This window comes from Cimex lectularius, unplaced genomic scaffold, assembly GCF_000648675.2.
Source record: "Cimex lectularius strain Harlan isolate CLEC.00 unplaced genomic scaffold, Clec_2.1 scaffold17, whole genome shotgun sequence".
Taxonomy (NCBI): domain Eukaryota; kingdom Metazoa; phylum Arthropoda; class Insecta; order Hemiptera; family Cimicidae; genus Cimex; species Cimex lectularius.
Window position 1 is genome coordinate 2144499 of NW_019392640.1, and position 26688 is coordinate 2171186.

At 39.5% G+C, this 26688-nt stretch overlaps 2 protein-coding genes and 1 non-coding gene across 3 annotated transcripts in view; all 3 read right to left on the reverse strand.

The window, feature by feature from the left end:
* Positions 1-352: 352 nt before the first annotated feature.
* On the reverse strand, positions 353-425 carry Trnae-cuc. Its single transcript has one exon. It is a non-coding gene; the product is annotated as a tRNA-Glu (tRNA).
* A 1045-nt stretch (positions 426-1470) lies between these two features.
* Positions 1471-5849, reverse strand: LOC106672268 (alpha-glucosidase-like). Its single transcript, XM_014403558.2, has 10 exons — positions 5645-5849; positions 3664-3843; positions 3454-3608; positions 3263-3397; positions 2977-3203; positions 2739-2922; positions 2294-2516; positions 2045-2240; positions 1833-1961; positions 1471-1777 (listed from the first exon to the last, which is right to left on the reverse strand). Exons 1-10 carry the CDS (start codon positions 5832-5834, stop codon positions 1639-1641), a joined length of 1758 nt encoding a protein of 585 aa, XP_014259044.1. The 5' UTR covers positions 5835-5849; the 3' UTR covers positions 1471-1638.
* A 7611-nt stretch (positions 5850-13460) lies between these two features.
* Positions 13461-26688, reverse strand: part of LOC106672238 (zinc finger protein ZIC 4-like) — a 66215-nt gene continuing 52987 nt past the window's right edge. Inside the window, exons 2-3 of the mRNA XM_014403513.2 lie at positions 16196-16365; positions 13461-14325 (exon numbers count right to left, since the gene is read on the reverse strand). Of these exons, the coding sequence (XP_014258999.1) occupies positions 14053-14325; positions 16196-16365 (443 nt within the window). The 3' untranslated portion in view covers positions 13461-14052. The remainder of the gene's footprint in view (positions 14326-16195; positions 16366-26688) is intronic.

The window sequence follows — 26688 nt, forward strand, 5'->3', positions numbered from 1 at the left end:
GAGAGAGAGAGAAAGATTAAATATGTGTGCGCATTTCTATGTGTTTTGTGGGTGTGTGAGTGAGAGATCGAGAAAAAGAGAGATTGAGAGAGTGAGAGAGAGAGAGAGGGTGAGAGAGAGAGTGAGTGAGAGAGAGAGAGAGAGAGAGGGAAAGAAAATGAGAGAGTCTCCCTCGTCCAAAGGAGAATGAACGTCGTTTGTAAATTCACTAGTTTTCGTGGTCCGCTTGACCAATTATGCAGTAGAGTTCAGAAAAGGTATTTTCTCAATCAAGTTTCAGAAAAAGAGAAGGAATTTACAATAAAATAAACTTTCAATTAATTAAGGTTTTTAGTTGAGAAAAAAAAGTCAGTGTCACGAGCGGGATTCGAACCCACGACCTTCGGCTAGAGACGCCGCTGCTCTACCACTTGAGCTATCGTGACCTCGATCCACTCGGACACTAACTTCCCATGGCTAACTTGAAAAATGGCAAAAAGGAGGCAAAATTCAAAAGGTGGGGCTGAGATGGGAAGTTGGTGCCCGAGTGGATGGAAGTCACGATAGCTCACGTGGTAGAGCAACGGCGTATCTAGCCGAAGATCGTGGGTTCGAATCCCGCTTGTGACACTGACTTTTTTTCTCAACTAAAAACCTTAATTAATTGTAGTTTGTAAAGTCAAAAATTGTAGTGTCCGTTGATTTACTTTTCCGAAAGTCATGTCGAAACACCGAAAGTAAAAAATAGTAAGATTCAATCATTCATTTTGTAAGAAACAACTACGTTAAATTTGTGTAAATCTATTTTGACTTTTTATCTATTTCGTTGTTAAAATTCCGTCCAATGGGATTTTTACAAAATTGACCTATGCAACAGAATTTTATTTGTAAGCATACCAATCCTCTGATAACAATCCTTTGAATGTCATATTTGTCCAAAACTGTGCCACTCCCATTTGTAATTACTTTCAATGAGACAATCGATTTTTTTTGTTTGTTCAAAATTTTATCTCATAAAATACGTGGCGTCTGTATTTCAAAGTTTTTGTTTTAAAATATTTACACACCGCGCGTATATTCTTATCTTTCACGTTCACAAATCCTCGCCACTCGAAACTGTCCTCTTTCAAACTCGAGTGATATACGAGTTTTATAAAGAGTGTCAAAATATACGTCCTCTTCACATTTTTACAATTTTTGACTTTTCATTATTTTCAATTTAACTTTTCTAATATGGCATTGTTGATGGCTTGAAAAGGGCCCTTTTTAAACAAAGTTATGTTTAGGCCAGTTTTTGTCAAGAATTTTTCTTTTTCAGCATTATTTCTTGGGAAATGGAAAACAGGTAAAAGTATTATTTTAAAACTATTAACAAAATTTTTTTATTTAGTTAAAATAGAAATAATTTACAATAAATACGGCATGTTATTGTGTGGTAGGATCGAAGGAAAAACTTAGGCACTTTCTTCGTCTAGAAAGAGTAAACAATACTTGCACAGAGGGTGGTAAAAACTTAAATTTATTTCTTATCTAATCGCAGTCGGATAAAACCATCCGTTCGAGTGGTGAAAGTAAACATAAATAGTTGGATTTCTTAGCTGGTTAAGTTTTAATGGTCACGTTTAATTTTATCGATTTGTTAAGTTTTTTAAATAATTTCTAGGAACGGAGCGAGAAGAATAGGCAGGCGATGAAGAGAGACAGGGAAGCGAAGTATGTGGCTGCACCGCTGGGTACTTGCATGACGAAGCCTGCCTTGGCTTGCAGATCAATCGGTTTTGAAAAGTCGATTTCCGTCCTGAAACGAAAGAACGTTAGTCTTAAGCAAAAATGAAAATCTTCAAGGTGCTCACTCTTTTTCGAAGGCTAAGTTGTACGTGGACAGTTTCATGTGTCCGACCGTGCCCGACCCCAGGTTCAGCTTCGTCAGGTCCACTTTCTGATTCTGGTTGTCCAAATTCAAAACCATGACCATGTTATCCCTAGACAAGAGAAATTAATAATTGAAGGCTGGCTAGTGTCTTAGATGGACTAAGTAAGAATGGGAAGGAAGAAATGAAAGCACCTTCTCACGGCTAAGACGTAGTCGCTTATATTCATAGCACCTTTCCAATTTTTATCTGCCATCTCTGTTTTCCTGAATTCCTTCAATTTCTGGTAAAAGTTTAAGTAGCTGTTGGTCGAGCTTCTCTCAGATTCGACGTTTATCTCGTAGTAGTCCTGATTGACCGGCAACCATGTGTGCGAGGCGTTGGAGAAACCTGAAAATACGGGATTTACGTCGATACCTTGTTATAAAATGTTTTCCACTCACCCGCGTTTGTGCGGTTGTTCCACTGGAACGGCGTTCTCTCCCCGTCTCTGCTGTCGAAGGCCACTGAGTCGTTGATGTTTTTAACGTCTGAATTGACCATGCCGATCTCCTCGCCGTAGTAGGTGACTGAAGTCCCGGGGAGGAGGAGGACGAGCATGTTCATCAAGTTGATCATGTCCTTGCCGAGCCTAGAGGCGACACGGTTGACATCGTGGTTGCCAAGCTGAAAACAGGACAAAGAATTGAGTAGAGGATGGAATGCCATTTATACCCATATGATTCATTCTAGACGGTCTGCTTTTTTTAAATTTCATCAGTTCTATTTTTAGCTAAATGAGTTTTGCTATAAGTACTGAGTGTTTTAGATGTTCTTCTCAAGTGATAAATTTATTGCTATGTTTGATCATGTTTTGTAACAACAGCTACGTAAAATTTTGAAACTTACGACCCAGTTCGGAGGGTGGTTTTTTGGTAAATTGTCCATCCATTGGTTGATGGCTTTGGCGAAAGCCGTTGCATTCGAATCTTTTCGGAGATGGGTTATCAAGAAAAAGTTGAAGGGGACGGTCCTCTTTCCGTAATACCTCATAGTGTTGTTAACGTCCGTGTAGGCCTCGACGAACATCACCCTGAATGGCAAAAAAATCAACATTTTCCTAATTCTGTGAATTTTTGACTCTTACTTTTGTGATCCGGTCTTCGACGCTTCTTCCAATACGTCCTCGAACTGCTTGAGAACGGAGAAGGTCTTGTTCTGGTTCATGGTGTAGGTGTGATTGTAGCAGCTGTACCTCTCGTCAGGGCAGTTTGGTAATTTAGGTTCGTCCAGCAGACTTCCTTCTACAAGGAAAGGTGCCGCGTCGACCCTGAAGCCATCGACTCCTTTGTTCAACCAGAATTTCAAAACGTCCTGAATACCAAAGTAATTAATCTCGAAGAACTTTAAAAAAGTGTATAAGCAAAAAGTACCTTCATCTCGTCGACGACAGCCGGGTTTTTATAGTTCAAATCAGGCTGGAACTCGCCGAACTGGTGCAGATAAAACATAGCCCTCTCTTTGACGTATGTCCAGGCCGGTTCCTTGCCATTGTACAAGAGTGATTTCTGCAAGAAAAGAAACTGTCAAATCTTTTGGAGATATTGAGAACTGAAAACAGTACCCAGTTGGTCGGAGGAAGAGGTTTAGTCTGGAAAGTGCTCATGTTAGCCCACACGTAAAAGTCGTCTTTGCCATTTATCTTCCGTAACGAGTCTTGGAACCATGGGTGCCGGTCGCTGGTGTGGTTGGGCACGAAGTCGAGAAGTACCTTGATCCCTAAAAATCGGAAAATGTTGAGTCCTTCCCGTGTACCGTCTTTGGCTCAACTCACCTTTTTTATGGAATGCTTCAACCATCTCGGTGAAGTCCTCGAGAGTACCGAACTTTGGGTGGACCTTGGTGAAATTGCTAACGTCGTAACCACCGTCTTCGAAAGGCGACTCATAAATGGGTGAGAGCCAGACCGCGTCCACTTTGAGTGTACTGAAGTAGTCCACCTCGGACGTTATACCTAAAGCATTATTTACTTCTAAATGTCTTTTCATATCATCATGAAAACGTTAGTTCGAGTAAACTGCCAAGAGTTCTTTATGAACTGTTCTGTTGTTTATCTAGGAACAGATTGTTAGCTACAACCGTATTATTAGATTATTAATAGGATTTTGACTTTTGTGATTTCTTGTCGCGACAATAGATAATTAAGAAGGTACAGTTCTAGGTTATCGGTTTATAAGTGACTTGTTGGATAGTTTGATGAAATTGCATTGTCCCCTTTGGATAGTTGGACTGGTGGTCTTGGTTTGAGAACACTTTTGCCTTAGCTAAAGGGTAGGTCAACCGAAACTGTAGATGATAGAGTGCCTTCTCTGTATCTTCAAGGATGGCTGAAAGCTGAAAAGCCGGAAACAACAAAATTATATTTCTAAAGGCATATGTTTGTGCTTCTAGGGGGCGCTTCTGAACCTTGGCATCGCACCACCTCGCTTGCAATGGGATGTGTCAGGTTCATGCAAGTACAATCTTCCAGGTGCCATTCTCGGACGATACCGGGCTTCTGAGAAGGGGTAAGTCCGGACGTTAATGAACCTCGGTCTGATCAGTTGAGTAAAGATGGTAACATCTGATCCTTGAGGGCATACTCTAGAGTGTAATTTTTGTAAGTTATAAAATCTGTGCGTTGACTGAAAGTGCTTTTACTTAAGGGACCACGTTGGTGGGTCAAGGATTTTATTTATATTTTTATTGCAATCTACATAAAAAATGCTATAAAATGATATGAGACATCTTTGCACTCGTATTAATTGACGATGGCCTCGAGACCAAAATAACCCTACGGACCTCCAGACATGTGTACTACTGGCTAATGTGTCTGAATTATGACTAGATGCAAATGACCCTATGTACACATCTATTATTACGTATTCCTTTCTTCAACACATTGATCCTTTCTTGCTTCTGAAAGTTCCTCTCCAACCTTTCGATCCATCCTGACCCTACTGCTCAAGGAACCATCCCAAGAACCCAGCATCTTAAAAGACGACGGGGTCAAGACTTCCAGAAAAGAGCTTTTATGTACAATGCTAACTTTCAGTACGTAATGTATACCTTACAGTTGTATAACTTTGAAAGTAACTTTACTTCTACCATTTCGGACATGCCAAAGCTTTTCTTCCAGGCAGTCTTATTCGCCTTTATTGGTCAAGTTGATCTTTATTTTTTTCTCAAGGTGATTACTTTTGAAAAAGAAAAAACAATTTAAAAAAAATTATACCGTCGTCAATGGAAGATCAATAGGTTTATCTGTATTTATTTTATACTGAGATTAGATAGGAAAACGACAAGGTAATAGGTCGAGAAATGGACCGCGTTAAACACCAATTTTCACAATTTCCGGCTTTCCGATAAGACTCCGAAAACTTAAGCTGTTGAGCATTTTTTTTTAAAACAATCTAAGATTGTAAAAAAATCGATTGTTTACACTTTTTTCAGATATTTCGAGGAATTATCGTTTTATTACGGTCAGAAATTGTTTTATGGGAAATGACGTGTATTTACAACTGCCAATGGAATGTGAGGGCAAAACTTGGTTAACGACTTCGGGAGTTTATTATTATTTCGCAACATGACTGGTCGTAAAGGCTCTTTGGAGAACTCGATTACTATTTGGCCCATAAGTCGGTACAATTCACTACTTTATATCTAGTGAGCTGTTAGTGACCGTTTATCGTTAGGAAATTGTTAAAACTGATTTGTTCTCGTTCTTAACATTTAATATGTTTTTGTCAAAAGAAAATTGCCATGGGATTGCTCACCTTTGAGGTCTCCGCTTCCGTCCCCGTCCGAATCCTTGAAGGACAGAGGGTAGATTTGGTACAGCGACGCTGAGGTCCACCAGTCGCCTTCGGCGGATGTCGTCCTCTCGGCGGCGATGAGCAGGAAGAACAGCAGGTTCAGCATTGTCGCTGCGAGGCTCACGGTTCGACTATGGGGCCCGCTGGGCATCGCCGTCACCTTTATAACGTCGGGGAGGGGAACCTTGGCAGATAGTGGAAAAATCGAATCGCAAAGGGGCTTTATCGTTTCTTTTATTTACCCTACCGATTAAATATTATTAATATGTTTACAATTAATAATATTTCACATATAAAACACTTTTTTATCCATGATGCATGCAGAAAAATAATAAAAATGATAAAATTGCATTAGATTGCAAAATGTTTCATGTAATTTCTTCATTGTTAAGTTCCATTATTGGGGAACTGTTTCAGAAATATTCCGCAGCAAAATTAGCTCTGTTTATTGCTTCAAGAATGAGAATTTTAGCAAAATTGTTAAAAAAAATTGTTCCTTCTATACATTTTAGGCTTGACTTTTTTGATTTGCAGAAGCATCACTTAAACGTCAAAAGTTACTAAAAATATTCCAGAACTTTGTGACAATTAAAAACTTAAGCGAGAATATTGTCTGGATATTAGATATTAGAAAACTTATCTCTCCCTTATGGACTTTAGTTATGCCCTTATAACTTAAGCAAAAAGTCGTACAATCGGCCGACTTTTTATCAGAGCGTTTCACTGAAGAGTATTTTAAAGAATTGTTGACTCATGATTTTTCAACAATCAGTTATCTTTAATCTCACACATACTTAACAAAGCAACTTTGCCACCTTATCAAACAATAATGCATCAGATCATTCAATTTTTTTCTGTCTTACAATTAGCCAAAATATAAAGAACTAGCTTTATAACCCGGCGTTGTTGTGTTATTTAGCACGTTATTTTTAATATACATATTGCTATTGCTAGAAAAGCATATAAAGGGTGTCCTTATTAGAGATGGTTAGGGATGGATGTACATTGTGGTACAAGGTAGATGTACAGTGTGGACAAGGCGCGGGGGGGTGCAGGCTGAAAAGGTGTTCTCGTTCACTTCCCTTTCTCAATCCAGGTCCTTCGGCATTCTTCCCTGAGACCTCTCCCAACCCTTGGTTACAAGGAGGGTATCCAGGCGTAAAATAATGGTGCAGCCTTGAGGGCATGGCAACCTCTCTAAAGCACAAGTGGCTTCCGTGTCGGCAGGGGAGTCGGGTGCCTTATCAGAGGCACACGAGGGTTAGGGTACCAGTTCCTGTCTGCATAGGTGTGGGAGAGTGCAAAACCATCTGTACTATGGGGTAGCAGCAATGTTCCAAAGTCCAGCCCCTTTTACATGGGAACGGTCTCGTAGTGGTTTAGTGGTGATACTCCTGGCGGGAACTTAGAGAAGAGGCTGTTCTTCCGTTTGTGAACTCCGCCCAAGCACTTACGTATGGCCTTCGTTGCAACCCCGGCCTCCCGGGAAACGAAGGATCGGACCATCGAAGCGTTTAGCGTTGAGGACACTCAGACCTCAGACTACGCTGACGGAGTCCCTTGAATGCGTGAGAAGTGGCGGATGGGAAGGATAGTGGTCGGTGGTGCCTACATGAATGGCGTCCTTTACCGAAGGCAGTTTCCTCTAGGGGGTGGCTAACAATTCCACTTTAAACAAAACCGCGGCTGGAATGGATCCGATAGTTCTTACACTAGAGGAGCCCCAATACTCTGGGAGATAAAGTGGCTTTCTCTAGCTAAGGAGTGCGTGGGAGACAGGCTGATGCATTTCGTAGCCCTTTACGCGCGGCATACGGTTCGATGCACAATGCGGACCCAACCACTCGGAATGGGCAAGCGGAGAGCGAGGTTCGTCTTGGCCCCTCGGGGCTGGGACAGCTTCTACACCAACGCGTGCGGCTGTAACACACATTCAGTCGTGAGCGAAGTTGCGTCATCTCTCATCTTGGGAATCAAAACGTCCGGTAAGGCCATAAGCCAGGTACGGATGATAAAGATCTCGTTGTCCTTTGAAGGACGACCGAGTATTTGGGAACGACTGTCCTTATTAGATGCATCCCGTAGGGTAACCTTCCCTATGGGCCTAGGCAAGCTCTACAATTAGCGCGGGTGACTAGGGGTAACCAATGATGGAGGCAAAATTTTCCTCTAACCTTCCTTACCCTTCCCTCCCCCCCTCTTCTATGGCAGTGGCTTCCTGGGTTACTGAACCCGCACCCCTCAGGCAACGGGTGCATCAGTAGGGGGTTCTTATGAACCAGAGTTGGGCAAAATCTAACTAATTCTTAATCATGATTGAATTAGTTTGATTTTGCCCAACTCTGGCTACAATGACCAACTTACAAAATCCAACCGACTCCGGATAAAAATTTTGAGATGAGAGTCGTGCTCAAGGCCAACCTTCAAAAATTGTTATCATAAACGAAAACCAAAGTTACGTAATTATTCTACATGTCTATTTTATTACGATCAAGACCCCTAGATGGTGTATTTTCCAAATAATGTAGAAATCTCTCCTTTTAAGTGGAATAAATTTTAATTCAAAGAAATATTTTTACATTGATCGGTTATTTAAACATTTACTTTTCAAAGCGTAGCTGTTATAGGATTTTTTTATTTTATTTTATTATTATTATCATTATTTTTTGGATGGAGTTTTACATATAATTGGAAGATTTTTGTTAAATAAGGTGTTGAAGGATTTTCGTTTTGATGAAATAAATTTCTGTTAGAAATTTTTTTAAAAGTGATGAAGTGTATTTTTCATTTTTTGAGCACCCATTTGAACATGATTTATCGAAATTTAGTCATGACTAACTATATTGTGACTAAATTAGTCATGCCTCGTATTTAATTACTAGTCATGACTAATTTAGTCATAATCACATATGGCGACTAATGACTAAATTAGTCACTCACTACCAATCATGACTAACAGTCTGAGTGATCAATCATTGATTTAGACATGACTAATTTTTGCCCAACACTGGTATGAACTCGGTGTGCGTTCAGTCCCACCTTAAAAATACTACTGAACCATGGGTGTAGGTATCCAAGCGACTCTACAAATTGAGGTTGGACTCGTGGTGGTCGTGGTTTGCCTACAAATGCTGGAGGGTACCGGCCAACCGGAGCCGGAGATAGAGTGCCTATCTCTCCGGGGATGGTGAAAGGCACGGCTGAAAGGCTGTGCCAGAAACCACAAAACTGCCATTTTCAAGGACTTCTCAACTTGGTTAGCATTACACCACCTCACTAGTCAAGGGATGTGACAAGTCCATGCGTGTAAAATCTTCTTGGTGTTCTCTTTGAGAACACTGGCCGTGTGAGAAGTCCACTCGGGGATAAGTCCGGAAGTTAAAGATCCTCATGGGTTTAAACATCCATGAGTAAAGATGGGGACCTGTCCTTATTAGATTGCCTGGCTGAATTTCTCTTGAACCAATGACGCTAACAGAAAAACAAAAAATACGTGTTTAATATTTTTTAGTCTAGTTTTAAAGTTTTACATTTTTTTGAGAAAAATTATACAGGGTACCTCAGACCCAGTTCAACTTCAAATTGAATTTCAAAGGATGTACAGGGTCGTATTTGAAATTTTGAAGTTGAACTGGGCCTGAGATACCATGTATAGTTTTTCTCCAAAAAAAAGAAAATTTTTTAAATATACTAAACATATTAAACACGTATTTTTAGTTTTTATGATAGCGTTGATTTTTTTCCCGAGTAACGTCATTGGTTCAAGAGAAATTCAGTGGCCGTCTACAAAGGACACCCGGCATATACATCATCTACGAATGCGAAGCAACCGCTCATTATTGGACATAATTGGCAAAGTTGGTACTGAGTTTTTCTTCAAAGAAACGATCTATTAAAAACTTAATTATGTCCATTTGTAAACATGTTTAAGTTTGTTTTGCCCTGATGACGTCCTTAAAATAGGTCGAAAGCTTGGCAGATAACCATCCCTAAATGAATTTGTTTTTTCACCCAACCAAACTGAGATCCAGATTATTCGAGGATACCAAGAAAGCCTATGGAAAAGAACTGTAGCACCGACAGTGCTACTCCTTAGGAGAAGGATCGAGTGGATACATTGGTTATTGCAGTGCTTGGGTTAAAAAAAAATCCGACTTCCTAGTTCATTTTCATTATGATTATATCATCTTCAACCCAATTTTCCTCAACGGTGAACTTAGTTATTAGTTACATCATTTATATAAACGTATAAATGATGTAACTAATTGATCAAATTTGGCTAGATTTAGGATTCAGTTGTGTCTGGTCCAAACGCGTTTTGGCTTTTCAGTGGCTGATTTGGACGAATCTACTCTGACAGACGAAATCAGCGAGACTTGGAGGACCAGGGTGATCAGAAATTACCGAACTACGGCTTCATATGAACCTCACAAAGGAATAAAAAAATGTCGTTTTGATTACGAATACTTTTTGTTAAATGTCAGTACTTCGAGACTTATATTCCGTGCTTATACAATTTTTCCGATACTAGTAATTAGTAAGGTATTTATGCTCTTTATGCTCCTAAGTGGACGGTATCGATGCTTTTGGTTGAAAGGCTCTTGTTAAAATCCGCCGCATCCAAACTGCCCAGTCTTACTCCGACGAAAGAGGCTCCATTTTATGAATCGAACCTAACTACACACACACACGCACACGCACGCGCGCGCGCGCGCGCACACACACACACACACATACACACACACAGAATTATATATCCCTTTCGTTCAAGGTGAAATCCGTTCCCGTTGCAGCAAATATCACAGAACCTACCCAACTACCGTAGGAGCATATCGGAAACCTCGCATCGAGAACGAATCCCCTCGAACCCTCCTCACCGACTGAAGATGGCCGCGAGATCTGCTAGGTAGATGACGATGATGATAGTGAATGTGATAATGATATTAGTATCAATTCCATTAAACTGACAATATTTTAGCACCATTGGAGCAATACCAATGGGTATTTTCTCCACTCTTGTTTTTAATTTTGAATATCAGGCACCTTGCTCCTTGTTACATGTTACTTACTCATACTCAATTTTGGATGCAAGTAAAGTATTACCACAACACATTTTTAACTATGATGGTTTTGAAACAGGAGTGCAAGATTTTTTTATTGCTATTATAAAATAACAATACAAAACAATAATAATAATAAATTACAATTAATTAAGGTTTTCAGTTAAGATAAAAAAGTCTATGGCACGAGCGGGATTCGAACCCACGACCTTCGGCTAGATACGCTGCTACTGTACCACTTGAGCTATCGTGACCTTGATCCACTCGGACACCAACCTCCCATCTCAACCACACCTTTTGAATTTTCCCTCCTTTTTGCCATTTTTCAAATGTCGTGTAATCAGTTTGATTCTCGGCGACAAATGAAATGGCTACGGAGAGCTTTAGTGAAGTATACTTCATTTTAAACTTATTATTCACTAGTTTCGTGGTCCACTTGACCAATTAATATCTTACAATTAATTAAGGTAACCTTTATTATTAATAATTAAGATATTAATTGGTCAAGCGGACCACTAAACTAGTGAATAATAATAATAAAGTATAACTCGACATATACCGAACCTCTCATTCGTGAGTGCTCGAAGTGCTGTGCTGGATTAGCTGAATCAATAGGTTGAAATGGAACGATAGTTTAAAGTGGAAACTAACGTAGTGGTACTCGACCAAGTTCGAGGCATATGGTACATTTAAAGATTGGTATGGGATGTGGAACGACTATTGTGGAATAATTAGATTCTGTTCGTTTCGATCGAGTTCGTAGTGAATCTGTAGTCTAGAATTAGTCCAAGATTCTATTAGCTTAATGTATTCGAGTTTCGGTGAGAGTACGCAAAAGCAAAAACTATATATTGGGTTTTTGGTTGGTTTACCTTATTCCTCAGGTGGGTCCAGGCACCTTGAGCAGTCCTCTCTTTTCAATCCCCTCCAATCTGGCTTCCGCCACGGCTATTCCACCCAATCAGCACTAATAAAAATTACCACTGACCTCCACTTAGCAATGGACCAACGGAAAGTTCCTATTCTTGTCCTTCTTGATTTTTCCAAAGCCTTCGATTCTGTCCCTCACTCTTCCCTCCTCTCTAAACTCGAATCATCTTCCTTCTCCACCAGCACCATCCGTTGGTTCCATTCCTACCTTACCAATCGCCACTAAGCTGTCTGTCTCCCTTCCCAATGGCCTTACCTCCTACTTCCTCCCATTAAAATCTGGGGTGCCTAGAATCACTCCTATCCTTTTTTCCATTTATATCAAAGACCTGCCCGACTCTATCCAGTCCTGTAACTACCACCTATACGCCGATGACTCCCAAATATACATATCTTTCCACCCTTTCGATCTTCACTCACCAGTCTCAAGATCCAAAAAGACCTAAACTCAATCAATGAATAGGCACATAAAAATTCCCTAGACCTCAATCCGTCCAAATCCACCGCCATACTTATCCTAGTACACAATTTCCTCCCCAGCATCCCACCTCTCATGCTAAATAACCATCCCATTCCCTTCTGCTCCACGATTAAAAACCTAAGAGTAGTCTTTGACCAAAACCTTTCCTGGCATCCTCACATTTCCCGCCTCCCTCAGTCTGTTTCGTCGGTCCTGGCTTCTCTTACTTTTCTCCACCCGCAAACTCTTTCTATCTTCCCTTATTCGATTACAGCTGTGTGGCATACGGTGGTCTCTCGGGGGGGGGGGATTGAAGCGTATTATGAATTGTTGCGTAAGATTCGTGTTCGGCACCCCACGGGAGGCCCGGGTGTCGGGGTTGTATTCCCAACTTTCCTGGCTCTACCCCTCCTTCCGTGCACAGTATTTCCTAGGTTGCTTTCTTTTCCAGTCCATCCACACTCGTCGTCACCCATCCCTCCACTTCAACTCCTCACATCACAATCGTAACACCCGTACCTTATCCTTCCGCAACATACAACCCGTACCTTTGAAAGATTCTTTCTGACCCGAGCATCTAAACTCTGAAATTCCCTTCTCCTTTTTATTCGTCACGCTGCCTCCTTTAACTCCTTTAAATCTCATCTCTCCCTCCAAGCAGAGACCTTACGTTAATATTTGATATTTTTCTTTAAAATTCTAGTTATTATTTCTTATGCCCTGCCTACTGGTATACATGGTGCCAAGATTTCTATCTCATTTTATTTTTAATTTCATAGAAGGTTTCCTTTATTAATTTCATGTATATTAATCTTAGGGGACACCAGTCTCAGAATAAAGTTATTCTGCTTCTTCTTCCTCCAACGCTAACGCCCATGGGGTGTTTGAACGGTGTGAGATATCAACTGTATGAATTGTGCTACTCATAGAATTACAAGGTAAAGTGGTATGAAGGGAATACTAAAGGTGATTTGGAAATGTTGGTAAGATAGGATTTGAGGATAAGAAAAGTCCCTGAGTTTCCACAGCAACTTCTTGTGCCATACTTGATCCTTCATGAATGGTCTAGTGGTAAATGCATAAAGTGAATTGATAATTGAGGATAAAGATTAGGTATTCAATGATAGTTTGCTGAAAAATAAGCTTCTGAAATGCTTTGCTAAGGGAGGGTGGTAGGATAAAAGGAGATTTAGTAATCTAATATCAAAGGATAGAGGTTGTTAAAGGTATTCACAAAGGTTATGTTATGAGATCGTTGGTAATTAATGGTATCACAGCTAGTCTGCCATAGAAAAGTCTAGTCTGCCATCTTGTAACAAAGCACATTTCAATTACATTCGTATATTTAAATTTAAATACATTCTTTTAAAACTGGTTTACGAAAGATGATAAAGGTTTATACAGTAGAAGGCACCAGAATGAACTATCGTCGGATACCGTATTTGAAATATTTTTGCAGCTGAGGGAGACACATAAAGAACAATCAAAGCGTTGTGGTCGACTCGGTGAACACTAACAGAAAAAGTTTCGCATTTGCTGGCCGTCGGCCGCGTCGCCAGGTTATCACAGTTTCAGATTAGAAGCCTTGTCAAAATATATCCAGCCGACGCGGCATACGCGATAACACTAGGTACGTAGTATGATACACTGTCCACTTTTGCCGTCGGCGGTTGTGAGAACACGTAGAAAAAAGTACTTCACTCTTTTTATACATATATTACAATATACAACTTCACGTCTACTCAATTGTTTTGTTTTTTTCAATGAATATACAATAATGTACAATAGTTTTTATACCGATTGGCAAGTCTCTTGAAAAAGGATCGCCTGTGTCCGCTTTTTTTTGGAAATTATAGCTGGTCGAAGTTGACGGAAAGGGAAATATTGCACTTCTTCGGTAGGACTTGCTGCTCGTCGTGTCAGTAAGCGGCAGTTGCGCCGTGTTGGTGCGGCATGAAGCCGTGGTGGTGGTGATGGTGATGGTGGAAGTGTGGTGGCGCAGTCTGGTCGTACCACTGCGGGTTGGCAGGCGGAGGCGGAGGCGGTGGAGGAGGGTGCTGCATGGGCAGCCCGGGCGGACCGACGGATCCAACCAGCGCCCCCGATTCGCCTACGCTGATCGAGCCGGCCGACGAACTGTTCGAATCCTCGGAGTCGTAGCCGTGAGGTGGTGATTTCCCTCCGCTGTGCACCTGAAAACAACGGATCAGAATTGAGATTTTCTTGTTAAACGCAGTTGAACTGACAAGGTTCTAGGGATAAATGATAAGTGCTGATGGCATGACTACAAAATTCAGAAGACTGGGAGTGAGGGATCCAAATGCCTACTGTATCTTGTATATAGATGTCTTCAAGGCCAAATATGGAAGCTGATATCGATGGAAAGAAACCCAGAACTAGAATTCATTTAAGCCTCGGGCAATATACGACTGTTTTTCAAGCAGAGGCTGTGGCTGTTGAACACTGCCAAGGGGATTAAAAGCCTAAGTATTATCAATAAAAGAATAGCCATCTACTCACAGCCAGATGGCAATAAAGGACTCATCTCATCGATAATAAAGTCCAGAGCCGTTTGGGATTGCATCAAGGTCCTGACAGACATTGAAGACAACGATATAATTATCCTTGTTTGAGTACCAGACTAAATGAGTAACGAGGAGGCCGATAAATTGGCCAAGCAATGTTTCGTGAGGATGCTCTTATGTGGCATGCTAAATTTCCAAAATATAAATCCCTCAAACACTCTGTTATGACTAGTAATCGGTTATATTCTATAATATTCTAAGACAGGAGCATGCGAAAATGCTCATCAAAACGTCATCGCAGAAAATAACGGCAGAACTACTAAACCTAGGACGTGTTAGAACTAGAATGATAGTTGGACTGTTGACTGGTCACTACTGACATTAGAGGCTTACAGGTTCGAAGTAGTAGAAAGAATTCTGTGTCAGATATTGCTAGGAAGAAGGAAAACAGCTTAACATGTCCTCTGTTGATGCAGACTTACAGTCTTACTTCTGGAAGAGGTAAAACCTAGGCAAGAAAGATACAAGTGTCCTTGATAAAGATTAGTTTAGTTTATTAAGCAACACGAATAGACTCAGAGCTGCAGGAACAAACTTGGGCAGATATCGCACTCCAGAGAGGAAACTCAAGACCTGAAGGATACACACAAGAGTCCTTAACTTTGCGATCTGATAAAAAGCCGTAAAATCAACGAACAACTCTAGACAATAATTGCGAACGAATACTAGTCGGTGTGAGGACGCAAAGAGTGCTCCTTTTAACTTTCATTTTCTTAACTGTTCTTTGTATTCTAGAAGCTATCTATAAGAAGACGTAAGTTAATATAACGCTCGGTACCTGGCTGATCACAATTATCTGAGCAACCAGCAGCCACTTGGTAGTATCTTGAAATTTGGGATGTTAGTTTAGACATATATGGAATATTATGACTCATAACAGCTATTTTACTATCTACAAAGCTTGGTCGGATATGATGTTAGGATCAAGGACAAATAAAGAGGAATAATTCATAGTGATATACAAACTGAGCCTGATGACGTCAAAGGAGAATCCAGATTAATTTACCAAAGCGACTGCTTTCAAATTGGATGCAAACTCAGACGAGTACTGCTTACAAGCCCTGCATATGGCTGCTGCTGGAATATGGCTCAGAGAGGTCACGATTTACAACGCCTTGATTTAAAGGAAAACTAAATCTATCACTGGAGCAACGAAATCAGAATGCTGCTGCAAACGCGAATGCGTTGAGGATAGAAGAGTAACAAATACTACCATCTTCTTATGACAGATTGTATCAGATACAAGGATGACTAGTGGATGGTGACCAATGTCTTACTATCATACACCAAGCCGCGAGTCTCTGATCAGATATTACATCTGGATTAACATAGAATAGGTAATCTGTGAAGCAAGACATTTTGGACTAATGCCAGCAGGCAAATATGCCATGCCAGAATATAATGGGGAATATGGGATCTTATCCATCTCGATGGCAGTCCGAATATCCAATACTGTATTGATTAATAAGATATTTACCTTCATGTGCTTTCTGAGAGAACTTGGGTGCGTGTAGGATTTATCACAGCCAGAGACTCTGCAGTTATATGGTTTGTCGGATGTGTGGACGTGGGAGTGCTTCTTCCTGTCCGAACTGTTCGCGAACCTTCGGTCGCAACCTTCGAACTCGCATTTGAACGGCTTTTCCCCTGGAAAAAGGTAAAACAGTTAAAAAACTTGGCAGAAACAAGGAGTACGAAGAAAAAAAGTCAGCTGTTGTGATGTGTTGGAACGTTGTGTGATATCCTCTTGATGTCTGTGGTTAGTGTGACTACTACAGTTAGAATCAATGACTACTGATGATGGCGGAAAGCCAAATTGATCGGAAACCACCAAGTTTCATATTGGGAACATTGTTTATAGTGACGACTAGGTTGAATATTCTGCCTGGCAGTTTTAAAACTTCTTTCAAAATCCAAATTTTTTCAAACATTCCCCGTCCGATCGGATAATTAACATACAAACCATACAGCGGGTGAACCTTTTCGACAAAGGGCCCCGCCGACAAAGGGGGCCCAAATCCGCTCTGGATATTGTAATGTAAACAAGCCGGCAATAATCCATTATTAGCCCTTCTCAGGCGGACAAAGGGATGCGTTTACAGTTGAGAGGGCCGCCCCCGACCCTGCCGGGCCACACGGTGTGGATAATGCGGTGAGAAGTTTTCGTTTTCATGGATTCACCACCGGTGGACATCCAGTACAACGCAACTTCCACTATCTCGTTTAAACGTCTCGACTCATCCTGTCATATCTCCCGGCTACCTGGCTAATCCCGTTTACCACGACCGAGATGTTGGACGCGATTAGCTCCACAACCTCATTCTGAACCGTTTTGACTTACGACTTAAGAAAACCCCTCTTTAACTTAACGATTTTTAGATGATTTTTTCGTCTATTTTCTTAAACCTGGCTAAAAACGATGGATCGAAATGTTGGCATGATAAAGAAAATGTTTTTCTAAACCTACGTCACACCAGGCCGCATCTCATTATCTCCAAATAATCTTTGGCTAAAAGTTATTTCAGTAGTTAATATTGATTTATCAGAAGTACTTCATAGTAGTCTTTACTTCCGTTTATAAAGCATTGGGCTTTCAAGCTATGTAGCCGAATGAAGATGCTTCGCACTGAAGCACTTCGATCTTCGAGTGTGGCCCATTGTTCTTGGGACGTTTATTTGTCACGCCCCGTTTGGTCCAAGGGCCGTTTCTCACCCCTCGTCGCAACGATGCTCAACTTTTAAAGTGTTTAGCGAGGTAGCACCTTGCCAGTAAATCTGCGTCCCGCCCTGACGTCTCTATAGGGCCTCACGCTGAGCCACGTCACTAAATCACCGAAACATCTGCCCCCGAGGCTCTTTTGTCAGTCCCACCCACGTCTTCCTAGAAGGCCGGATATTTTCCCGGGGCGAACGAAGATCGCGATCCCAGGGCGGAGAAATTTCAACCCCGGACGGAACAGTGTCTTTTCCACCTCGCACGACCGAATCCAAGATGATGAAAAAGAGAGAAGAGAGAATTGTTTTGTTTTCCCCAGTTGTCCGTTCCGAGGAAAATAGGCTTCAGCCCCACCGGAGACTTCAACGCGCGAAGATAGAAGTCAGGACTTGATCGCACAGGTATAACCAAAAACGAATCCAAAGATTTACTTTTGCTTTTTCAACTATGAATGCTGAAAACGGACGTTTTTGAATAAATTTAGTGAGATTGTCCTTTACATTTTTGATCCTTTCTTTTTCCTTTCTGATTTTTTTAAAGGAAGATAAAACAATAAAATGGTATCCCAGAGAATAGAAGGATTGAGAGACATGTTCAGTGTCCGGTGGATTTTCACCCCGCCCAGAAATAGTTTTTAGTTTGAAAATAAATGTACAATGGGCCTCCGAGGTCCGTCGACTCTGGACGAGAGGCTCCCCTGGAAAAAGGCTGCGGTCAGCCCTCTCCAAAGATGCTATCATTGTGTTTACGAAAATTAATCACCGTTTGACAGGTCGGTTAATAGCCGGAGCGTGACTTCAGAAAGCGGACAAAGAAATCTGCGAGGGCCCAGGTAGCGTCGCAGAAAGCCTGGACGGACGACGAAACAGTCCAGGCAGGGTCATACTATCTTGACAGGATCTACATTATATAATTTAATATTCCAGGGGGGCGATCCTCGTTTTTTTACCTCCTCCCCCGACCCGTGGAATTCGTTACTCAATCTTATTTTTATTTACAGCGGTTATTTTTTCCCTCTCGGTGTGTCTAATCAACAACTCGGACCTCTTAATACATTATACACATATAACATTATATTATTTATAAATGTATGCGTTTAGAAAAAAAGTGACGTTGGATGTTTTATTTTGGACATCGGTTTAGAAGGATCTTTAATAGTTGTTTTGAACAAATTGCCGTCCTGATTCGTGTCCGTCAATCAAGGCATCGGCCACCGGTTTAATTCCAAACTATTTTTCTTCGTGGTGTCTGATTTATGCCAGTTGCCTCCAGGGAATACTTAATTTTTTTCTCCTCCATCCAGTAGAGACGGATCAACGGGACACTCGTCAGTCGGTCTCATTTTCCAAGGGTTTTTCTTCGGCGAGGGAAAAACGGTCCTACTCGACCGTTAAAATGACTGGTCATCATAATTTCTGAACGTTGAACATAGGTAAAGTGGTAGATAAAGAGCTCTTATTTTGTATAATTTCGACGAAAAAAAAACTGTCGCGATTCGAAAGTTGATACAGCATGGCCGAAACATTCTGAAGGACTGGAGTTCGTAATTATTATCAGAAGACGTCTGAACATGAGAACAACGGCTATTCTTAACAAGAAACAAACAACCAACAAATCTCGCAATATTTCGAAGCAAAAGAAAATTACAGAACGAGGGAAAACAGGAAGCCGAAATGTTAAGAAGTTTTCTTTGCTAACGTTGCGTTAATCAGAAAAGAATATTCGTGACGAATTTTATCCGGCACTCAACTTTGGACTTTTCACAGCAAACGCAGAAATGAAGTAATGCTAATCTGTGGACTTCACCCGGGTCCGCCTTATCTCGCTTTGGGTTTCGGCCAGACGTGCTTCTGCGTTTATCAGCCGTAGAAACTAATATTCGCGAGACTCCGAGAATAGGGAATACGAGAGACGACATGCAGACATTCACTGATGATGGCGAAATGCCGAAATGCGCCTGACTTTTCACTTTTCAGAAAACAGCGAAGATAAGCAGATCGCATGGTAATTAGGTGATAAGGGAGCTAAATAGAAAATGTGGTACATGTGGGATAAGCACTATCAGCTAACGGGTTGGAGTTCTGGTTCACGATGAAAAAGAAAAGAAAAATGTGGCGGATATCGATTGAGCACTACCAGCTAAGGGGTTGAAGGTCTTTTTCGCAATGGAAAAAAGGTAGAGCTTGTGGTATATGAAATAAAATGAGCATTACCAACTGAGGGGTTGAATGCCTTTTTCGTAATGAAAAAAGAGAATGTAGTGGATATGAAATGAGCACTACCAGCTAAGAGGTTGGAATTCTTCTTCATAACAAAAAAGAAGGATGTAGGATGCAGTGGATATGGATTGTGCCCTGCCATCTAATAGGTCGAAATTCGTATTCATCATGAAAAAGAAAAAGAAAATGTGGTGGATGTGAGATGAGCAGTTCCAGCTAAGGGATTGGAGTTTTTGTTAATAATCGAAAAGAAAATGAGAATGTGGTATATGGAATCGGCACTACCAGCTAAGAGTTTGGAGTTCTTGTTCATAATGAAAAAGAAAAGAATGTTGTGGATATGGAATCAGCACTACCAATGAGCACTACCAACAATGCTGGCAATGTTTTCCATTAAAACTGGAAACAATGATCATAGACTACCAATGAACAAATAACAAGCACATCTCTGGAAAAGTAACGAAATAGAGCGGAAATGAAGTTGAGTTGAGGCTCAGCATTCGGACTAACAAGGGAACGACCAAGTTGGTGGGTCACGGATTTAGACCAAACTTTTTTTAATCATTCTATAGACCCTTCTTGTGACTACGCTCTGTTTCGCCATTTCTTTTTTTTAAGTTGAAATGTTTAGTTTTTTGTTTTATTTCACCTTTCTACTTGCTCAAATCAACTATGTGAGTATATCATTGTACAGCATTTCTTATGTAGATTGCAATAAAAATTATAGTAAAAGGTAATTAAATATTAGACTTAATAAAAGCTATTATATCTGAAGAATTTTTTGTTGGTACGAAGGACTTGCGGATAATAAAAAAAGCAAGAATATGCCTACCTTCTTCTACCACGTTAACCGATTCGTTTTGATCTCAAACCTCAAAATTAACTAAATTTGTCTATTTAGTATTATTTAAGCGGTTCGTTACGGCGACACGCTCCAGTGGAAAAGGGCCGTCCTTCCCCGGGTCCTGGCACCCTTGTTGAACTGCTCCGGCAGATTTATGGGGTACTCATTGTCACCCGGTCACGGCCAATCCGCTTAGGCCCACTTTGTTTGCCTCCCCTGTCAAAATATGAGCATCAATCCACCGGAAAAACCTCGCAATTAGGCCTTCTCTTTTTAGCTTTTTTGCAGTCTAACGTTCGGATCATTTACAAAACGTCACGCGGTTTTTGTGAGGGTTTTCTTTTCTCTGGACTTCGCAATTGCAGGTATTGCCAAAAGTGGAGTCGACTTACCTCTTAAGAACCTGACCTGTGTTTAACTTCTAATTTCAACTTATTCAAGGTCTGTTTTTAGTCACATTTTTGCAATACCAATGTGTTTATAAAGTTCTTCCTTTGGTAGCAGGAATTTCTGGATGTGTTTTTTAAGTACTGGACTAGGCTTAAAGGAACTGGATCAAGGTGCTTAGATCTGTCCATGAACTTATTTTATTGTATTAAGACAATATAATTGTGTTTATTTTTGATTGGGGAATCGGTTGAGTGCCAGATTTGATCACAGGTGACGGTTCACAGGAAAGACAGTCGTTCGACCACTCGTTCACTTCTTTGTTTAAAGTTTTGGTTTTTCAGGATGGGTTTAATTTTCATTCCAGTGCCATAAAACCGAGACAGTCGCCGTTTTTTCGAATTGAAACGTAGACCACAGGAGCGAAGGGCCGATCCGGGGGGAGAGATAATTGGATGATGAAGACCATGGAGTTATTGACAAATAAGTTCCTAATGGCTTTATTGGGGCCGGCCATTTTGTGACAAAGTGTTCCATTTGGCCTGGAGGGAGGGGGTTGAATGGATACAAGGCAGCTGACTGGAACATCTGCCCCCTCGTGAATACATGAGCTGCTGGGGTGAGACAACGGGCCCCGACGCCATCCTTCATGGGGATGAGCCATTTGTCGGGTAACGAGATCCATCGCGACCACGACTGATAAACCACTTATCCATTAATCACGGACCAAATTATTCATGAAATCTATCTTTTAGCAGAAGCAACAATTCCGGATGATGAGGTTGGGTGGTTGGCTCTGAATCCAAACTGTTGACTTGGTGTAATGTTCAGCGTTAAAATGAAGAGTTTCTGCCTTTTTCGTGTCAGTCCCTTTAAGAAAAATACAACAAAACATTGGGTGTTATAGACCTAAACGACTTTTGAAAAAAAAAATTGGTGCAGAAATTGGAAACTTTTTGGCCTCTCTTCAAATACCTAAATGACCTTGAAAAATTGAAAAAATATGGTTTGATGTTTAAACATAAAGTACAAACTCTCTTTAAAAAAAAAAATGCTTATCAAAATTGAAATCCATCAGGTAGAAGTGTAGTTCAAACATTAAAAAAAAGAACCAAAATAAAAAACGGTCTCTATCCTCTTAAGACAAGGGTATTCACACAACCGTTGTATCGCTAGTTCAATTTTTTTTTAATTTTTCGAAAGCTGATTTGGTGGCTTTACAGGTGGTAGAGTGGTTAGGACGGCCGACTTTCTTATGGCGTTTCTTAAATGCAGGACTTGTTTTTTAAATTATCATAAAGGAAGATTTAAAAAAAATTCTAAAACTCACACAGCTCCAAAAAACCATATAATTTTCAAAATTTCCCTTCTGATATATGAAAAACGTGTGTATTCAATTTATTTTAGATCGGAATTTGCCTTTAAAATATCTTTTTATCGATAGTTTTCTGGCAACCAAATGGCCATTCTTTCATAAATGCTTGACCGTCTATATCCGAACAATTAGTGCAATCCATTTTGAAGTTTTACTGTTTAAATTACTTTTTTATTGATATTAACCATGTTTGTATAATAATGTTTTACGTTTCAAAAGAAAACGGGATGAAATAAAAACATAATTTGACTGAGTGATTACGTCGTCTGACTCGAATTTGTCAAACGCGAGGTTCTGGGTTCGAATTCCGGCCCAGCCTAATTGTAAAAAATTGTAAAAAGTATTTTAAAGTGGTTCTGACCCTTTTCGTTCGTGACTCGCGATGTGACTCTCTTTTATGACTGTTTATTAGCCCTTAAGAGACCGTGCTATACAAAACACTTATTTTTGTAATGATTCGTTTTCAAAGTATTTTATGTTGAAAAATAAAAGATGAATGTATGGCAGGAGGATGAAATACGATCATAAATCACTAAATCCAGCGGTTTTTCACAGTTCTAATTTATTTTCGTAATATGAAACAATTTACAAAAATACGAAAGTTTTATTGTGTTGAGTAAACAAAATACAAGTTTTGTCATTACATTCGTCAAGAATAGTACAAATTAATTCATTTTTATCCCGCTATTAATACAAAAATAAATTCCCCAAAGTCTCAAAAGGCATTAACAGTGAGGAATTTTGTTACTTTAAGTTTAAATTTTTTGTCAGCTAACAGTTTGACATAATCTGGTAGATAATTAAAACATTTTATAGCCCAATATTTATAAGTTTTCACATCTTTTAAGATTCAGCGGTCAGGAACTATTTTATTACCGTTTTTCGTATAGTGTTTATGTACAGATTAAATTTTTTTAAAGTCTCACTTTGTTTGTAACTAATCTTTATGTAAGGTATTGGATGAGATAAAAAGTCAGTATCACGAGCGTGATTCGAACCCGCGAGATTCGAGCCCACGATTTTCGGCTAGATACGCCGCTGCTCCACGACTTGACCTATTGCGACTTCGATCCACTCGGACACCAACTTACCACCTCAACCACACCTTTTGGATTTTCCCTCCTTTTTGCCATTTTTCTTAGATATTATTTGGGCAGATATTAATTGGTCAAGCGGACCACGAAAACTAGTGAAATTAATAAGTTAAAATGAAGTATATGTTCATTAAAGCTCTCCGTGGCCATTTCATTTGTCGCCGAGAATCAAATAGATTACACGACATTTCAAAAATGGCAAAAAGGAGGAAAATTCAAAAGGTGGGGCTGAGGTAGGAAGTTGGTGTCCGAGTGGATCGAAGTCGCAATAGGTCAAGTCGTGGAGCAGCGGCGTATCTAGCCGAAGATCGTGGGCTCGAATCTCGCGGGTTCGAATCTCGCTCGTGATACTGACTTTTTCTCTCATCCAATACCTTACATAAAGATTAGTTACAAACAAAGTGAGACTTTAAAAAAATTTAATCTGTACATAAACACTATACGAAAAACGGTAATAAAATAGTTCCTGACCGCTGAATCTTAAAAGATGTGAAAACTCTTATAAATATTGGGCTATAAAATGTTTTAATTATCTACCAGATTATTGACTTTCGGAAAAGTAAATCAACGGACACTACAATTTTTGACTTTACAAACTACAATTAATTAAGGTTTTTAGTTGAGATAAAAAAGTCAGTGTCACAAGCGGGATTCGAACCCACGATCTTCGGCTAGATACGCCGTTGCTCTACCACGTGAGCTATCGTGACTTCCATCCACTCGGGCACCAACTTCCCATCTCAACCCCACCTTTTGAATTTTGCCTCCTTTTTGCCATTTTTCAAGTTAGCCATGGGAAGTTGGTGTCCGAGTGGATCGAAATCACGATAGCTCAAGTGGTAGAGCAGCGGCGTATTAGCCGAAGATCTTGGGTTCGAATCCCGCTCGTGACACTGACTTTTTATCTCAACAAATACCTTACATATAGATTAATTAGTGGAAATAAGTCATTTGGTCAATCGGACCTCGAAATCTAATGGATTTTGTTTTTAACATTACAATAAACTGGACAAAGCCATAATGTTTAATTTAGTAAATGTTTCTCTGCAACATTACCTATACTTTAAATTCCCTAAAATTCTTATAGCTTTACGTTGTTGTTTGAAGATTATTTTGGCATGACTAGAGGGACCCCCAGACCAATAAAGCGTAGACAATATGCGATTGGAAATAAGAGAAATAAACATTAATTAAAACTATTCAGAAATCGTGAGATGCGGTCGGGTGTGATGTAGGTTTCAGAAAAACATTTTCTTTATCGTGCCAACGTTCCGATCTTTATTGAGATCATCTTCAGGGCTCAAAGTGTTTGTCTTCTGTGTGATGGTGCCATTCTTGCGTGTCGTGTGAGAGTGCCACCTATACCTAATCACCACACATTAATTAAAACTCTTTGAGAGGATTTGTAAATTACAAGGATTAACAAGAAATCTTCATTAGAACCTCTTTATCTTTGTATCCTGAGGGAAGGAGGTTCTTCGCTTTTTATTCCAAACAGATCAAAAGAGCTAGACTAGCCAGATGAAAATGATAGGAAACGGCTTAGCTGGAGGTTCATCTACGTAAGATGACTGGTCCTTTCCAAAGGTTTGATGGTAACGAAAAACAATTCATCAAAGGGCTAAGGCCATGGACACGAGAGGCATTCAATCGCCAAGGGCCGAGGAGCTTGCATTGGAGAAAAAAAGCTCGTAAATTCAGAGAGGTTTCGCAGGACTACCTGTACATTCTTCGGATTCTTCTGCGGAGTCGCGGCTGTCCTACGTAAACGCGACCTGGGATTTTTTCCACCCGGGGCTAATTGGGTCTTTTCGGTGGTCGTCACATTCGTCTCTTTGCTAACGATGTGTCAATGGCACGCGAAATGATTTATTGCGTTTTGGACGAGCACGCGGTCCTCCAACTTGCTAAATTGACGTCGGGTCGTAAACACCGTCGACATTTTTCACCGTACCCCGAGGATTTTCGCTTTATCGTTTATTTACAATTGGCCCAACGATTAACAACGCAATTTTACGGTCTGTTCCTTCTATAATTCAAAAATTTCATGCTTTCCATACATCGATTTGGCAAAGTCGTAAAGCGGCCATTCGATCTTTTTACTCCTGTGTAATAAAGTTTGAATGTTATAAGCAGGCCTTGATATCAAATATGAAGGAGCAAAACACTAATATCGGTTTATTTTAAGATCAAAACCTGTTTGGTCGGTGGTCGTGACGAGGAAAATCAATTTCTTATTTATACATTTAATCCAGGCCCGGTCGTTTTCACTCGTACATTCAACAAGATGTTTTCACTTTACAGAAAATTTACATCCAAAAAATTTAATTATATGTAGATTTTTAAGCCAAATTAACCCTACTTAACTTCAATTTACATTTAAAATTTCAAATTAACTTTTTTTAAATTTCACATCAACGCCTACAATCTTCAAATTAGCCTTTTATAAATTCCAAACTAACCCTTGTTAACTTCAAATTAACCTTTTTTACTTCCAAATTTCTTCTTTTTAATTTCAAACTAACCCTTTCTTTAAAGGATTAAGTCAGGAGATGGTATGAAATATAAGCAAGTAACGAAAATTCCTGCATATTTGCAGATTTTTTAAAATAAATATTTAATTGTTGAATTTTTCAAGGAAAAAATTAAATGGATTCTTTTATAAAATATCACATGAAAATTAATTACAGTTAAAATGAAGAGCTTTGTGCAATTTCATATAAAAATAAAGGATTCGTTTAATTTGAGAATTAAAAAAAAATGTAAAATTGGTTCTCTATTTAAAATACCCCATGAAAATTTAATTGCGCTTATTAGTTATATAAAATTCTTAAAAAATAAAAATAAATAATTCTTTTTTTTAATATAAGAATTTGTTAAATATAAAATATAAGCCAATTATTGCATATTTAAAAAATCTTGAATTATTAGAACATTTGTTTTTATATTTAATTTTATATAACGGTTAATTTTATTTATAATTAATTAATGGTGGTTAAAAGAAACATATTTTTAACGTTACTTTTGTATCATATTAACTTTAAATTTTTACTAATTTTCATGTGATATTTTATGTAAGAACCCATTATATTTTTTTAAAATTCTCAAATGAAAAGAAAAATTCTTTATTTTTACGCTTAATATATTTTTTAATTTTAGGAGTTTTATTGTTTAACTTAAAATTAATAAAGGATTCATACGTTTTCTAAAAGCCCATTAATTTCCGTATACATTTATATTTCCTATCATCTTATATTAATTGTATAGAAAGTAGTAATTTGAATTAAAAACGGTTAATCTGAAGTAAAAAAGTGTTAATTTGAAATTTAAAAAAA

What these genes read in the sequence shown, in the direction of transcription:
- LOC106672268 (XM_014403558.2), bottom strand. Translation starts at nt 5,834, where the DNA reads ATGCCCAGCGGGCCCCATAGTCGAACCGTGAGCCTCGCAGCGACAATG. An exon ending in CGGAAGCGGAGACCTCAAAG is followed by an intron (nt 3,844 to 5,644) that starts GTGAGCAATCCC and finishes ATAATGCTTTAG; the next exon opens with GTATAACGTCCGAGGTGGAC. An exon ending in GAACAACCGCACAAACGCGG is followed by an intron (nt 2,241 to 2,293) that starts GTGAGTGGAAAA and finishes CCGTATTTTCAG; the next exon opens with GTTTCTCCAACGCCTCGCAC.